The 17,052-nt window shown below is 38.5% G+C and overlaps 1 protein-coding gene across 1 annotated transcript in view; it reads left to right on the forward strand.

Moving 5' to 3' along the window:
• The window catches only part of SOS1 (SOS Ras/Rac guanine nucleotide exchange factor 1), a 40,934-nt gene that overhangs the window by 14,056 nt on the left and 9,826 nt on the right, over positions 1–17,052 (forward strand). The window contains exons 6-17 of the mRNA XM_083604884.1: positions 21–164; positions 1,106–1,216; positions 1,300–1,398; positions 2,556–2,683; positions 3,352–4,007; positions 8,864–8,945; positions 10,398–10,520; positions 11,409–11,512; positions 12,897–13,119; positions 13,617–13,736; positions 14,916–15,078; positions 15,681–15,798. Of these exons, the coding sequence (XP_083461010.1) occupies positions 21–164; positions 1,106–1,216; positions 1,300–1,398; positions 2,556–2,683; positions 3,352–4,007; positions 8,864–8,945; positions 10,398–10,520; positions 11,409–11,512; positions 12,897–13,119; positions 13,617–13,736; positions 14,916–15,078; positions 15,681–15,798 (2,071 nt within the window). The remainder of the gene's footprint in view (positions 1–20; positions 165–1,105; positions 1,217–1,299; positions 1,399–2,555; positions 2,684–3,351; positions 4,008–8,863; positions 8,946–10,397; positions 10,521–11,408; positions 11,513–12,896; positions 13,120–13,616; positions 13,737–14,915; positions 15,079–15,680; positions 15,799–17,052) is intronic.

Consider the following 17,052-nt stretch of genomic DNA (forward strand, 5'->3'; position numbering starts at 1 on the left):
CAATCCATTTATTTTTGCAGGATGTAGAAAATATATTCAGTCGAATATCAGATATTCATGAACTTAGTGTGAAGTTGTTGGGCCATATTGAAGACACAGTAGAAATGACAGATGAAGGTAGTCCCCATCCCTTAGTTGGAAGCTGTTTTGAAGATTTAGCTGAGGTAGGTAATAGTATTTATAGATTTGTTGCTTATATGTGACACATTGCTAATAAATTCTAGATGTATCCTATGAACTGCAATAAAATATATCCGTAATGCCATACTCTAAGCAGTTTATGTTGGCTAAAAATTTCAACTGCATGGCTTAGAGGGATAGATTACTTGTTAGAAACCAGTTACCATGTACACAGCTAGCTGTACATGTTCTTGTACTTCTAGTGTGTTTCGGTATATAATATTTAAGAAAAAAATATCTCTTCTCATCTCCAAATATTTATTGATTAGACAATACTACTTATTAGTTCATAGGTGAATTATATCCAGTTGCTTTAAACCAAGCTTCCTCAGCCTCAGCCCTCCAGATGTTTTGAGACTACAATTCCCATAATCCCTGACAACTGGTCCTGCTAGCTAGGGATCATGGGAGTTGTAGGCCCAAAAAACATATGGAGGGCTGAGGTTGAGTAAGCCTGCTTTAAACTCTATCATACGTAGGTTGCTCGAACACATTTTGTCTTACCTTGTATTAATTTCTTTCTATATAACTTCTATATCATTTGTAATCTATTTATTATTATCTCTATATAATATACTTATACTCTTAAGCACTGTATATTATTAAACTGAGTAATTAATTTCAGTTACAATCAGGAGCCTAGGTGTTGTTTTGTTTTGTTTTGTTTTGTTCTACCATGTAACCTTTACTCCCTGTTCCACTGAGTTGCTAATGACCAAAACAAATTGGAATCCAATGAATGTTGGTGCATTGGCCAGTTTCTGGTATGGTATGCACTAATATTGATTGGGTTCCCAAATTAACATAAGGCAGTAAACATATTCCTATCTATCTATCTATCTATCTATCTATCTATCTGTATATTGCATGATAGCATTGAAACAGTGTTTGAGTAAACTGAAATATTCTAAAATCCTTTATTTAGGAGCTAGCATTTGATCCTTATGAATCATACACTCAAGATATTTTGCGGACTGGTTTTCATGACCATTTTCTTAGCCTACTGTCAAAGCCTGGTGCAGCATTCTATTTACAGGTATGTTAAGTTGTAAAGTTTACAATGCAAATGATGTAATAATTGGACTTGTTTGTGAAACTGAAATATCTTTTCATTTCTAGTCAATAGGAGATGGTTTTAAAGAAGCTGTTCAGTATGTTTTACCCAGACTGCTTCTAGTTCCTGTTTACCATTGCCTTCACTATTTTGAACTTTTAAAGGTAAGAGAGTGGTAGACATGATTGCGTCTAATATTTTAAAGCTTTTACGTTTAATTTTAAATAGCATTTGCAACCCACTTATATTGTCATGTGATCTTGCTTTTGGCACTGGGGTTTTTCTGAAGAACAGTGCACAATTGGCAAGTAGAGTGCTGATGTAGGTAAATATGAATTTACAGTGTTCATATGCCACACTTCATAAAATCTTGTCCCAAGGTGTTTGATATAATTAAAAGTATAACAAGATACAAAAAAAATTCAAAATCAAATAAAACAGTTAAACTGCAAAGTGACTTTTTTCTACAAAACCAGTGTTTAAAATAGGAGACCTTAAAATGCCTTAAAGGGATTAAAACATTTTGATCTGACACCTACATGGTAGTAAAAGGCACAAGGCAAATGCATCTGAGTTTTTAAAAAGTTAAATTACAGTCAAGAGAATAGGGTGAGTTGTATATCTTGGGTGTTAAAGGGGTATGAATGTGCTTCTTAAGCCTACAAAGAATAAAACTTAATGAAGATGCCTGAAACACCTCTGTGGGAAGGGGATTTCATAACTTAGACACTGGGTTGTAGAATTACACACTTAAGTTATAGACTGGAAACAGTCTGTTATTGAAAACTTAGCACCTAGATTTTAATTAAAGCTAGATGTTGGACTCCTCAGTTTGGCTTCTTTACTTGCAACTATTTATCTTTCTTAGTCTCCTTTCTCCAACAGTCTTACTTAAACTAATAGCAGTTGACAGCCTCTATCTCAGTGTCTCAGTACTATGATGGAATGTGAACACTTGAGCAGGCTTCATGAGCCCTTCTCATAGATTGCTACCATATTACAGTGGTACCTCGGGTTAAGTACTTAATTTGTTCCGGAGGTCCGTAATTAACCTGAAACTGTTCTTAACCTGAAGCACCACTTTAGCTAATGGGGCCTCCTGCTGCTGCTGCTCCGCCAGAGCACGATTTCTGTTCTCATCCTGAAGCAAAGTTCTTAACCTGAAGCACTATTTCTGGGTTAGCGGAGTCTGTAACCTGAAGCGTATGTAACCCGAGGTACCACTGTATTTGATCTCTTAAGGGACTTTTTTGCTGCTGAAGGATGAAATCTGATTTGTAAACTTATGTAGAAGTATTAACTATTATTTTTACTTTCATAGCAATTAGAAGAGAAAAGCAAAGATCAAGAGGACAAAGAGTGTTTGAAGCAAGCAATTACAGCCCTACTTAATCTTCAGAGTAGTATGGAAAGGATATGCTCAAAAAGTCTTGCAAAGAGAAGACTTAGGTAAATGCATTTCCACCCCCCACCGCACCCCTCGCTTTTAGCCTGGTTTGTTGTTCTATAAAGCCAGGCTTTCCAGTTTCCTCTTTCAGTAAACAATGAACAAAGCAATTTGTGGCAAGCCTACTTTTTCAAAGGAAGTGACATCAAAGTCCAGATAGCTATTGTTTTCAGAGTCTCTGATATGTGTGTGTCCTTGTACACTTCTAGTGAATGCATCTTGAGAATCTTCTGGTAAGCAGCAAGAAAAAAAGTTTTTCATTAGCTGTTAAGAAATAAAAATACCATGCAGAACCATTTGAAATGCCTAACAATTTTTCTGTTAGCTCTTCATGCAGTTATTGTAGCATGTGCTGTATTTAAAGTAAACAACAGTGTGGTGTCAGATTTTCTTTCAGATGCTTACAGTCTTGATCAGGAAATATTACTTGCCACTTTACTGTTTAATCAGAATTGATTGGTTAACTGGAATTCTGTATTAGGCATATAATTTAAACATTAACAGTGATCATAGCACTTTCAAGTCTGGAACGTTTGAAGCTGGCTCATGGAACATACTTTGAATATTTCTTCAGGCTAATTGTTTTCAAAGTTAAGCCTACATTAGTTATTTTTCTGCTAGTATGTGCAGCTGCTGTTTGAATTAATGTCATTTTGTTTCTCTTTCAAAGTGAATCTGCATGCCGGTTCTATAGTCAACAAATGAAGGGAAAGCAGCTAGCGATCAAGAAAATGAACGAGATCCAGAAGAACATTGATGGTTGGGAGGGTAAAGATATAGGACAGTGCTGCAATGAATTTATAATGGAGGGGACTCTCACACGTGTGGGTGCCAAGCATGAAAGACATATATTTCTCTTTGATGGTTTAATGATTTGTTGCAAATCAAATCATGGCCAGCCAAGATTGCCTGGTGCTAGCAATGCAGAATATCGTCTGAAAGAAAAGTTTCTCATGCGGAAGGTACAGATCAATGATAAAGATGACACTAATGAGTACAAGCATGCCTTTGAAATAATTTTGAAAGATGAGAACAGTGTTATATTTGCTGCAAAATCGGCAGAAGAGAAAAACAACTGGATGGCAGCCTTGATCTCTTTACAGTATAGAAGCACCCTGGAGCGAATGTTAGATGTAACAATGCTACAAGAAGAGAAGGAGGAACAGATGAGATTTCCAAGTCCTGAGCTTTATAGGTTTGCAGAACCTGATTCTGAAGAGAATATTGTTTTTGAAGAAAACATGCAGCCCAAATCTGGAATTCCTATTATCAAGGCAGGCACTGTTGTCAAACTCATTGAGAGACTTACATACCATATGTATGCTGGTAAGGAATTTTTCCAGGTCTTTAAAATATCTGAATTTATGTTTGAATGAATTTTAGTTTATTAGTATCTTCCATACACCCAGAGAATCAAGGTGGTATAGGTTTCTGATAAAAGTGGCAGCTTGTAAAAAATAATAATTAGTGGTATCCTTGGGTTGAGTGACTATGCCTCTAGTTACACCTGCCCTGTAGCTCGGATGCTGGATCATTTATCTCTGAGATAAAGAACAAAAAGACTTTAGCATACATCCAGTTGATAAGCATTAATATCCTGTTAACATTAACAAACCTACACAGAAATAGAGCCATTCTTTAGGAAACAGACTCAATTGAAATGTCATGTCAGTTGTACTAGTATACATGCAGAAGCATAAACAGATAGTACGGACTAATTTATTACATCTATAAACTTCAGCAGCTGCCTACCAGAAGAGAGAGTATTTATGTGTAACAATGTGGTTTTGTAACATTGTTTTGTAATAGTGCTAATATGAATATATAAGACCATAGCAATTTATATTTTTTCAAAATACAGGAATATGCTTATCTTAAATCACTTGAATCAGGTGGTCTCAAATAAATTGAAAACATTACCTATAATTTGTTCAAATTGTAATATAGCAGTTTAGTATTGAATCAAGGACCTTGGAATGCAAACGTCTAGACTTATTTAAGGTACCCTCATATGCAATTGGTTCACCTCCTATTTTATGTGCTTTGCTTACAGTATATTAATGGGGGGAAATCTTAATTATTTAAACTTGTCCACGTATCCTAAAGGCCATTCCACTTTACAAAATAGTTGAGAAACACCTTTGACCCTAAATGTTGTGTTAAAGCATGATGCATTTGATAGTGGTGGGGTTATGCTCATCTGACTTAGGACTTGTTTTTTCCCATGCTAGCTTTTAATATTTCATTTCAGAGAGGAAGGTTAAATCCATGGAAATTGTATTCAGGAGGACTTTTATGTAGACTTCTCTCCTTTTTCTGGCTAACTGGTGCAGAATATAGTTACAAGAATAGCACTTGCTATGCAGTATTCGTAATATGCCACAGTTGTATACAGGGCTGTGTGTATTTCATACTAAAAGGAATTCGGAACCCCAATCCAAATTCTGCTTTAATTAAAAGAATGGTTTTAGGTCATGTATAAATTGTGCAAAATCTGTATTTTAGCATAGATATGCATATTTTTGTGATTTTGCTAGTTATAGGACTGGTAAGGACACTTAAGCTATTACTTGTGCACCTATTGAAAAACATATTCATCCACTACTCTGGCTTCTGAAGCTTTTGCAAAGTTTACCAAGTACTAAAAGGGCCAGATATTAGCTTTTAAAAAATGAAAAAGCAGGATGCTGAATTTTGCATCCACTGCTACAGGAATGCAGCATGCACACAGTTCCATTGAGTTCCTAGAAAAATGTACATACCTTTTTCAGTTCTTTTTCATGAGAACAGTAAACAAAAACTGCTGTGCATGAATATGATGATATATTTGGATAGCTTCCCTTGCTTGCTTTTTGAGTTGCAGAGTTCTAAATCTTGAATCAATACCTCTTTTCACCTCTTCTAACTGAACAAACACATTCTCTTCAAATTGCTTAAATTAGTCATTAAAAGATCTAAATTCCATCACTAATGATTCCTTAAAATTATCAGTAGTGTATGTCCTTCCATATCAACTGTTTCTTTTTTCTAGCTGTTTCTATTGGCTATTCTAACAGATAAAGCCACTACTTTTGAGAAAAATAATATTATTATACATAGGTTAGGGGATCTCGGCATTAAACGCTGAAATTCATTCTTACCAAATCAGCACGATAAATAGAATAAACTCATTATCATTTCAACAGACCATAGTAAAGCTTTTCAGTGGTGCCTTCCCATTTGTAGAATGCTCTCACCAGTAGAATCAGCTGGTGCTGACATTGATATCTTTTCAGCACCAGGCAAAGGCATTGCTCTTCTAAGCATTTGAATGCTAATTCCTTGCTCTGTTTGTACTTTAACAGGCTAAGTCTTTGATCGAGCTTTTGTTGAGGAGAGGAGCTATTTGTTTTATGATTTTATGTTTTAACCACTTTTAGTGGTGTTCTGGTTTTAAAATAAACATGTATTTTGTATTATTGGAATTCTATTTTTGTTAATCACTTTGAGATTCCTTGTAGAAAGCAACTAATAGATTGAATAAAAAATAAACAGTTGCATCCAATGCTGTCCATGGACAAGCAGAATGGAGTTCAGCTCCTTCAACAAGACTTTCTCTGTTCCCCATTTCAGCCTCTGTGTATCCTCAAAACCTGCTCTGGCGGGTTGGAGGACCCCCCCCCCTCCACATCACAGATTTTGGAGACACACGGGGAACTCAGAAGTCCTGTTGTGTCAGCTGAAGTCCTTTTGCACAAGGTTGGGTTCTGCAAAATCATAATGGGGGGAAGTGGGTGGGTTTGCCTTGGCTCACCTGGTATAGAAGCTATGGTCCTCTCAATCCTACCCCATATACAGGGATGTTTTTTGTTGGTAACTAGTTTGTGTAAATGAATGGGAAGTTGGAATCGGGACCATTAGCTCCTTGTGGTGCAAAAGTGGCCAGGTTGAGCAAATGGCATTTAAATTCAGTATGGGTTATTTGACAGAACTTTTACATCTTCCCAAAGCCTTTGGGTTTTTTGGCCTCTGTTCACAGTTCTGTGTGTGGTAAAAGTTCATTTCCGTTTCCTGATTTGGCCCTTCCAGTTTTGAAAGAGCTTGCAACTTTTTTTCTCTTGGAGGGTTGTGCTGTTCTATAAATAGAGCTTTGATACGTTGAATGCTTGTGCGTCAGCATAGTGTCCATTTCCTTTCTTAACGCATTCAGGAATGGTTATTTATGATTTTTTTAGATGTTGTTTTTCTTTTAGCTTTTTAAAATGCCTGTTTGAGGAGAAATTTATCACATAGACAGACATCCTGACTTAACTGTGTGTGTGTATTTTTAACCAACTACTTGGCTCTATGAAGTCATTGCAGGAAAAGAATTTAGTAGGAAAATTGAACTTGCTGTAAAGTAACATCAAACAAAGTGATAGAAAGGTATGAGTTTTATAACTAAATGTGCATACTGAATAGTGTATGTAAATACATTGTTCTAATGTTGGGACAGAAGTTACAGTAGCTGTCCCTTTAGCCCTGATCAAGAATGGGCCTTGGGTTGATGCCCTCCTTCCCTTAAAGTCTACTTCTGTGCTCCAGAACATCCCAGGTCAAATTAACCCCAAGTGATTCTGGTGCATGCACAGTGAACCCCATGATTAAGGGTGAGAGGAATTCATGTCTGAGAGGTTGAGGGCTATGGGAAAGGAGTGCTTGAGGCTTATTCTCCCCTTGTAGGTAGGAGGAAATTCAGTATGGGGAAGGTCCCATCTCTGGGATTGGGTAGGCAAGACCTCTCCCCAAATCCCAAACTGTTTTTCATTCTTGGTCAGGGAAGGCTTTTACAAAGCTCACCCAAAGAGCTGGAGGCCACCTTCCACCCTGCATCTCATTCTTTCTCACCAAGTGCATCAAGGAAGATGTGAAGACACACCAATTAGGGTAACTGCGTTCAAGTCGTTTCAGGTGCTGTGTGGTAGGCCTTGACTTTCTCTTGCTGCAGTCTGAAGGAACCATGATAGTTAAATTCAACTCTTCAAGAGTCTCTAACCACTATAGACGTGGTAGCAGTGGACACTTTAAAATATTCAACTTTGATCCTTGTCTTCTAATTTGGAAACAACAGAGCTAAAAACTGTGTAAGCTTGCCAGGGAGGAAGAGAGGATTTCTGGTTCAGGAGAGTTGTCTCTTGGTAAAATTGTAAAGAAGCAGGAGCCTTTTTTGTAGTTATTAGTATTTAGTGTTTTTGTTGTTGTAAAAAGTACTGGATATTTCAGTGGGTTATGCTATGGGTTTAAATCATACTTTTAGTTATACTGCTATATGATTACATTTGGCCTTTGGCAAAACAATAAAGATTTGTGTTTGTCCCTAGCTAAATCTTCAGTCAGAGTAGCTTTGAACAAATGGTTTTGCTCAGAGCCTTTTAGGTCCTGTACAACAGATGTGCTTATCCTGGGATTTACTGCTGCTTGACTTCGTTAAGTTAAACGCCCTTCTGTGTACAAGAAAGAAGGGGAAAACTCTTTCCTGATAGACTTATGTTCTTTTGGTAGATAGTACATTCTGACCACCCATCAGATGATGAGTCTCCATGTTTGAGTGTGGTTTGCATTGTGATTTGATTCTCTCACATGTGTAGTTTCCTAGCTTGGAGCTTCCTTCATGATCTAGGGACACATTTCACCCCCCAAGCAGTAGCAGCTAGCAGGGTGGCCCAGCCTGGGGGGGTGCTACTCACCTAGCTTCCCAATGCCACACTCACTGCTGACTACTGAAAGGGGAAGGGACAAGGCAGCAGGGAGCTTGGTGTGGTGTGGGCACAGTGGCAAAGCCAGTCCAATGCCCCCATCAAGCCCTCTCAAGTCTTGTCCCTCTCTCAGTAACCGGCAATGACATGCAGTGTTATTAGGCGAGATGTGCAACACGACCCTGCTTCCCCGCTGGCTACTACTCCCTTCAGCAAAATACAGTTGGCTCCGCAGTCCCAGAAGCAAGATGTTGCTTTACCTAAGTACCTTTTCGCCTACAAAGAGAGCAGAAATCCATCTAGAATGAATGGCCTTTCCCCATTCCCTTAGCCATGATTAGGTGACATCTCTTACATCTGCATCAGACTCCAGGGTTTGAGGCTTCTGAAGTTAACACTTAGAATTCTTCACTAGCTGTCTAAACAATTTAAAACAATATAGTGAAATATTTATTTTGTCTGTCCTAGATCCCAACTTTGTTCGAACATTTCTTACAACATACAGATCTTTTTGCAAGCCTCAGGAATTACTGAGTCTCCTGATAGAACGGTAAGAGGACTTTTCTGTAATACTGTGTTGTAATTTTGGTTCCCTTCTTCTGAGATGAGCTTTTAAATAACACTTTTATCCTATGGAAAGGAATCTGTGTGTGTGTGTGCATGTGCTTGTGTGCTTATGCCTATTCCCCCTAAGCACACCCTGGCTATTGTCCAATACCTCCAGAATAGAAGTTAAGGGAGACTAAAATTTGCCGCCTCTCCCTTCCTCTAATAGAGCAGTCCCATCAGTGGAACTCTGTCCGTGGGAAACCTGAAGCCAACCCATATTTCTTTACAGATTTGCATTTAAGAAAAACCCAAATGCAAATTTCATGGGAAACAATTTCTTCCCAATTTAGTGTGAATCTTCAATTCCACATTCTGTGCTTTACATGCATACCTAAATAAATGAAGTTACAGCACATGACTGCTTTAATGTGTGTGAAATTAAACACATATTTAATTTGAGGTACAGGCAACTTCCCATTCACATGTGCTCTGTTTGCATGTAACTATGTGCACATGGGGTGCCAGGAACCCAGAAGTGGAATCCAGAAATGGGGATCACCCTGAAGAGTCCTCCTAGCTCATGGGGAGACTCCCCAGAGCCTCCCCACCTAACATCACATCAGCTGAGCAAACCCTGCAGCCCCCTAACTCACATGAGCCGGAAGGGCATGGGTCTTGTTGACCGCCTCAGCTGATGTGCGAGGAAGAAGCTTCCCTGCACATCAGCTGTGCAAGCCCTGCTGCCCCCTCCGGCTTATGCCTGAGCAACAGTGGGGCTTGTTGAGTGACTCACTCCTCCAGGGTACTCCTGATATACACAATTTCGGTTATACACAGGGAGGTCCGGACTGTAACCCCCACATAAATTGAGGGTTGTCTGTATTTGGGTTATTGTATTTTAGTGTTCTGTTGGAAGCCCCCCAGAGTGGCTGGGGAAACTCAGCCAGATGGGCGGGGTATGTATGTATGTATGTATGTATGTATGCATGTATGTATGTATGAATGAATGAATGAATGAATGAATAAATATTGTTGTTGTTCTTGTTGTAAAATACAAGTGCTATTCAGTTATGTTATACTAAGTAGTCAGATGCCTGTGTTGGCATTCATCTTTCTTAAGAGACAATGGAGTGCACCTCCAGGGGTGAAGTCAAACCACAGATGCCTGCATCTTTGGAAATTGATTTCCATTTTACTCCAAACTATATTGAATTTATTTAATCTCATATTGGTACCACTGTAGTATATTGCCTATTCAATCACACTTAAGGCTATTATACCTGTGTCAGTTGGAAAGCTTGAAATTTTATAGGGGTTGTGGCCCTTTCTTTTCCTGCCTGAATGGAACTTTCCTAAATAAAATTTAAGAATTTTAGTCCTATTCCTTATTGTTCATTGCAAATGTTAAATACCTGTTTAGTAACCTACTTTTTACATTACCATCCCACATTAGATTTGAAATTCCAGAACCTGAACCAACAGAAGCAGACCGCATAGCTATGGAGAATGGAGATCAACCTCTTAGCGCAGAGCTAAAAAGATTTAGGAAGGAATATATACAACCTGTACAGCTGCGGTAAGTAATCTTAAGTGTGTAAACTGCATCTTATTTAGATTTAGATCCCAGTTTTTAAAATCAGTGGGTGAGATCCAAAGGACTGTACAATGTTCTATGCATATACCAGAGCTTTTCAACCTTCCCACCACTGTACTTTCAGAAAGCCACTTCTGATCCAGAGTTCCATATAACTGATCTTTATTTGAAATGTATGCCTCAAGGTTTGTGTAATTTCTTAATGAACTGTGCTACATTTATTAATGTAGTTATAATATGTCTTATCTGAAAATATTTCAGAAATGGCACTTCATCTACCTTGTGTTAAACTTGATAGTCTTGTTGCTTATATATTTTCTTCATTACAGATCTTAATTCAGTGATACCATGCCTTTTCCAGAACATTATATCACCTAACTAATATTGTGTCTCATATTCTGTATTGTTTATTCACCATTTTAATTCCACTAGACGATGCACGAGCCGTTACAGTCTAGAGGGAGATAGAATTCATCCTTGAAAGACATACTTTTTAACATTTTTAAGTGCACAGTAAATGTTAATTTGTAGTAGAACTTGAGGGTGACCATAGACATAAACTGTGGATCAACTTGACCTTTTGCTCTGGCTAGGTTTGCTACCACTGCACACATTCACTTATTACCCAGCTACCAGAGCTTGGACTGGAGATTGGGGGAACTCAGTGTTCTACTCCTCCTTTTCGAGGCCCAGCAAGTCAGGCAGGAGTTTTGGCATGGATCCTGACAGCTGTATGGCACTTCTTCAGTGAGTCAGGACAGTATATATGCTGTAAAATGAAACCAGCCCTACAGCTCTAGTAGACTTTGTCAAAAATACATCATATAAACCTTGTCCTCAAATATTGTATAATCTCTGTTAATGTTGTAGAGTTCTAAATGTATGCCGGCACTGGGTGGAGCATCACTTCTATGATTTTGAGAGAGATGTAGATTTACTGCAACGGTTGGAAGAATTCATTGGCACTGTCAGAGGTATTTGATTTGATTATTGCAAAGATCTAGCATGATCTGCTTCTTTTTCTTTTGTACCTGTTTTATTAAAGTGTGATGTTTCAGTTTGCCAGTTGGGCTTTACTGGGCAAAGGTCACTAATGAGATACACAGATGGGCACCCTGAGCCAGGAGATCCAAGAGTCATTCAGTCTTAGCATGTGCCAGCAAGACTGATCTCAAAGTCACACTGATTTTAGGACAAAACATAATAATTTTCCTCCAGTTTTTGTTCCAAGACTATGGTAGCTACTGGAAGGAAGATTTCCAGGTGCAGAAAAGGGTAGGATGGTTGTCTGGGCTATTCTGGACAGTTAGATGCTTGGCTGTAGGTGGGTGTCTTGGTATGGATTGGAAGTTAAAAGCTCAGGGATCTCAGTAAGCTACTGGCAAATACTGTTGTGATTGAAATAGGATATGAAGGATATTTGGCTTTAGAAATTCCAAAAGTTTCTAGGCCACTGTACAGAGGGCCAGGGCACTCACTTTCCCTGTCAATAGAATTGTAGTTAAAAGGGACCCTGGGGGTTATCTACTCCAGTCCCCTGCAATGTAGGAATCTCAACTAAAGTATCCATGACAGATGGCCATCCCATCCAACATCTGCTTAAAAACCTCCAGTGAAGGAGAGTCCACCACCTCCTGAGGAAGTCCATTCCACTGTCCAACAGCTTTTACTGTCAGAAAGTTTTCTGATGTTTACTAAGAATCTCCTTTCTTGTAACTGGAAGCCATTAGTTTGTGTCCTACCCTCCAGAGCAGGAGAAAACAAGCTTGCTGCATCTTCCTTGTAACAGCCCTTCAGATATTTGAAGATCTCTATCTTGTCTTCTCTCAGTCTCTTCTGGCTAGAGCCAAGGTGATAGTGTGTGGTGGTGGTGGGGATTGGGGACAAGCTGGTACTCTCTGGTAGTGACATACAGCACTTAGGAAATACATTACCACAAGACATGACTCGCGACAGGAAGGCGGAAAATGAGGCAGAAGGGCTGGCGCAGCCGTAACTTAAACTGCAATCCACGCCCCCTCCAAGCTGCCCGGTTGGGCACTTACCTGTGGGCGTGGGTGCGCCAGCCAGGTGAGCGGGGCAGGGGGCATAATGCATGGGAGGGAGGAGAGGCTTTACCACAAGACATGATGATCGCTAGTTTAGCTAGGTTTAAGCAAAAGGATTAGGCATTTTAAAATGTAGGTCTGTGTCACATGCAAACGCGGGTTGCGTTCGCTTCAGGATGCGAACAGGGCTCCAGAACGGATTCGCATCTGGATTCCCATCCAGAGGTACCACTGTATTGAAATGTTTCTAGCTACTAGGTAACTTTGTTGTTATTCAAATGCTAGAATGTATTTTTCTTTTACTTCTCAGGTAAAGCTATGAAGAAATGGGTTGAGTCAATTACAAAGATAATCCATAGGAAAAAGCAAGCACAAGCAATTGGGCCAAGTCACAATATTACTTTTGAAAGCTCACCACCTCCAATTGAGTGGCATATTAGCAAGCCAGGACACATTGAAACATTTGACCTGCTTACGTTGCATCCAATAGAAATTGCTCGACAGCTCACATTACTTGAATCTGAACTTTACAGGTAGCTCTGAAAACAATATTATTCTCTTCTACATCATAATATGCAAGCAATGTAGTGTTCGGTCCTGGTCATTTCTGCATTCAGTTCTTACTAGCAAAGCTATTCATATTGCATTTAGGGAACAATGTTCCAAATTGTGACTCTAGTATATATTAATGTGAATTTGATATAGGTAGTAAAGTGATAATTTATTTTCATATGTTGGCATTTTGGAGCTCACTGTTAAAAAATGTATTATGAAAGCAAGGTTTGTAAGCTATAAGCTTCCAGAACCTCATCCACAGATATAGTATTTAACTGGAGATGGAGAAAATTGGTTGTTAAAAGTTGATGGTAGAACAACGGCATTCTACAAAGCAAACAAAAAAATGCAGTCAATTTTTTTTCTGCTTTCAGAATTATTGGTTATTTGTAATAATCTAGATGGAAGTAGTAGCTTAATTGACCATAAAATGATATCCTTTTCTCTATAATTTATATTTATTGTCAATTTGTAGAGCTGTGCAACCATCAGAGCTGGTTGGAAGTGTATGGACAAAAGAAGATAAGGAAATCAATTCTCCTAACTTGCTCAAGATGATACGACATACCACAAATCTTACTTTGTGGTTTGAAAAGTAAGTTGCTTGAGTGCTTTGACTAAGATCTTCTAAATATTGATATACAGAGTCTGAGACCCGAGATAGGAGTCTTGTTAGAATGACAAAAAAAAAAGAACCAGCCAAAGGCATTAGGTAAGCCTTTGTTTGGATGGAGGGGTGGTTGTAGCCTCCGCTTGCCTCTCCTTATTAAGGGTATTTTGTTAAAGGGATCTGGGGGTGTAGATTCTGTCCGATGCCCAGATGTGGGCTTGGACCATGCCACAACCCCAACAGGGATCCCTCAGGGTGCCCCTATTTGATGTAAGTCATCGGGCTCCTCATATTGGTGGTTTACCCTTAGTTTGACCGCCTACAGATGGGCGGGAGTCGAGATACAGTCTGGCTTCACCCAATGCGTAAGCCAAACTGTGCACATTTGTAAACAATAAACCAAATCCACTTGTCAGTGCATTTATTATCCACTAGGGAACTGTGGATCATGGGGCCTTGGCATGCAACATCATTCCTCAGCTGCAACTTGATAAAATATTGGAGCTTCATAGAAGGAAATAATTGTAGCAAGAACAATAATTCCTAAACTTCTCAGTTGTTTAAAGTCTTAAGAATTGAAAGACAGTATATTCTTTCAATTATGAACTGGTTTTAGACTGAGTTAGTAATCCTCAAATTGTGCTTTGAGAAATTAAATAATTAAAGTCTCTTCTGAGTTTAGTGGAGCTGCTGATGGAGGAACCTGTCTATTGCATGTCTCATTATTCACTTCTCTAATCTTGCTGCCTTGGCTCCCTCTCAGGGCCATTAATTTGGCTGCATCTCTCCATCAGCCATGATAAGATCATTCAGTCATTCCTGTTTATCATGTAGTAGAATTCCCTCCATAGGAGCTGATGGCCCATTGCAGCTCTGTATGAGTTTTACTTCTCCAGACTGTTTCATTCCCATCAAGAGGTGTGTGCCCTGATCATGCAGAAACAAGAGGTGGGCTCTTCTGAAGGCGGACTTTTACTTTCCTACTGGTGTGCAAGTTAACGTCTAATGTTCTCCCGTTTGGATTCAGAAAAGAAGTTGGCTTCCGTAATTATATCAGCTATTTGGAAACCCCTGTATTAAGTCACACTTGTCAAAATAAAATTATATTAAATTGGTGCTTTTTAGCATTCTTGTACTGATAAGTACATCTTTTTGTACATTTAGATGCATTATAGAAACAGAAAACCTAGAGGAAAGAGTAATTGTAGTATGCCGGATAATTGAGATCTTGCAAGTTTTCCAAGAACTAAACAATTTTAATGGTGTTCTTGAAGTTGTCAGTGCTATGAACTCTGCACCTATTTACAGACTGGATCATACCTTTGAGGTAAGTCACATGTAGATCTAGAAACTGTAATTGTTTTAACTGTTGCTGAATAAAGTATCATTGAAGAAAACAAAAACATTTGAACCAAAACCACTTTTTCTTCAGTCTTCAGCACTGGGAAGGCTGTTGGGCACATTTTTCTTTACATAGAGATAATCTCAGGGTTACATTAAACACTTACAAAATGCAGTGCAAATGTTTGTTTTGTCCCATGTACAAGGGTAAGAAGCCACTGTGACATCTTGTTGATTTTGCCAAAAGTTCCTTTGTGCATCATGTCCCCATTTGCAGACTGCATATATTCCCTAGACTGAGATTATCTCCATGGTGGAAAAGCATCATGTTAAGAAGTAGCGTCTCTTCTCTCCACAAGAAAGTGGGGCTGAAGCTGAGCAATTGAAAACTAGAGCAAAAAATCAAGGGCACTTCCCAGTGCCACACATAATATAACCCATTTTTTGATATGAAAAGCACTACAATATGTAAGGGGTGAGTGAACCCTCCAAGTGAATCTACATATTTTGACTGGCCCTTAATTTGAGATCACTGATAACATGTGGTTTGTAGTTGTCCATGTCTCATCTTTCTTTATGCATCTACAGCAAATCCCAAGCCGCCAGAAAAAGATTTTTGAAGAAGCTCATGAACTGAGTGAAGACCATCATAAGAAATACTTGGCAAAACTCAGGTCTATTAATCCTCCATGTGTGCCTTTTTTTGGTAAGTAAGATTTATTCTTGAAGAATATAAAATCACAAATGTTGATAAGCCACAGAACTATTAAGAAGCCATTCATTACATATGTTAGTGGAGCTTGCTGTATTGTTTGGAATAGCCAGGCATTTCAAAGAATCAGTATTTCAACTTCAAAAGCTTTCCCCCCTGTTCAATATCAAATCCACAATTTCACTACATTTTAGTTGGAACCCTTGACCTGATTTTTCAGCTATCTTTATGTGTTAGGTACTAATACAAATTAGTATTTAACTCATTTAGAAACACTAAGCATTTGTGAAGTGTACTTTGTGGTTCTAGCTTAACCAGGGAAATATCAAGGGATGGAGATCAAATAAAGTGCTCCAATTTACTCTATGGTTTTTTTTTAGTGCTGTGCTATACTCTGCTTGATAAAGATACTTTCTGACTATGCTTTGACAGTAGGCTGATTCAGATGCAATGATCTCTGTCTAATAAACCATGGTGTTTTAAACAGTACAAACATTGTGCCTGTGTGCCTTCTCCTTTCCTTTTCCCTTCTCCAGTAGTGGTGAGGAAATGCTAAATATAGAACACCTGAATATAGAATACTAGATCTGCTATGTAAATAAGCCAGGGAGGCTCGTCTGATGCATTTGTTACATATTTTTAGGTGCCAGACAAGCCTTATTCCAAGTCTTTGGCTAATTAAATAATCCATGGCCTTTTAAATGGGCAGGGGATATAATAGTTTTTGTTTGTTATTATGGTATGTGTTTTTTGGTTTTATATTCTAAACTACCCCTATGATCTTTGGGTGAAGGTCAGTGTAGACATTTTAATATTAAGGATAATAATAATCCATAAAGTTTCTCACTCACATTTTTTACCAACCTATCTTGTGATAATTCCTAAGATTAAAAGGATCAGGTTTTAGAAAATAGCTGCCTAGTTGCATGGAAGTAATTTATATGCTCTGCAGGCAGCCAGGAAAGTGGTTGTTTACAAACCTGTACTGTATTATTTATTTACATAATGACATTAGTACACATTATGCTTTGGATTGCAAGAACACATAGCCCTGCCCCAAGGAGCTTATAATCTGAAATTTGACACACCAAAAGGGTGCAATGGAAGGTAGTAAAAAGGAATGTATTACTGTTCCAGTTGCATACACATAGCCTTGGTGATAGGGTATGGGGATTATGGGGTGGTACCAAAGGCTTCATGGTAATTGTGGGTTTGGAAGAAGAAGGAAAGTAGGTAACATCACAGATG

Source organism: Podarcis filfolensis (genome assembly GCF_964270895.1).
Source record: "Podarcis filfolensis genome assembly, chromosome: 3".
In the NCBI taxonomy this organism is placed as follows: Eukaryota; Metazoa; Chordata; class Lepidosauria; order Squamata; family Lacertidae; genus Podarcis; species Podarcis filfolensis.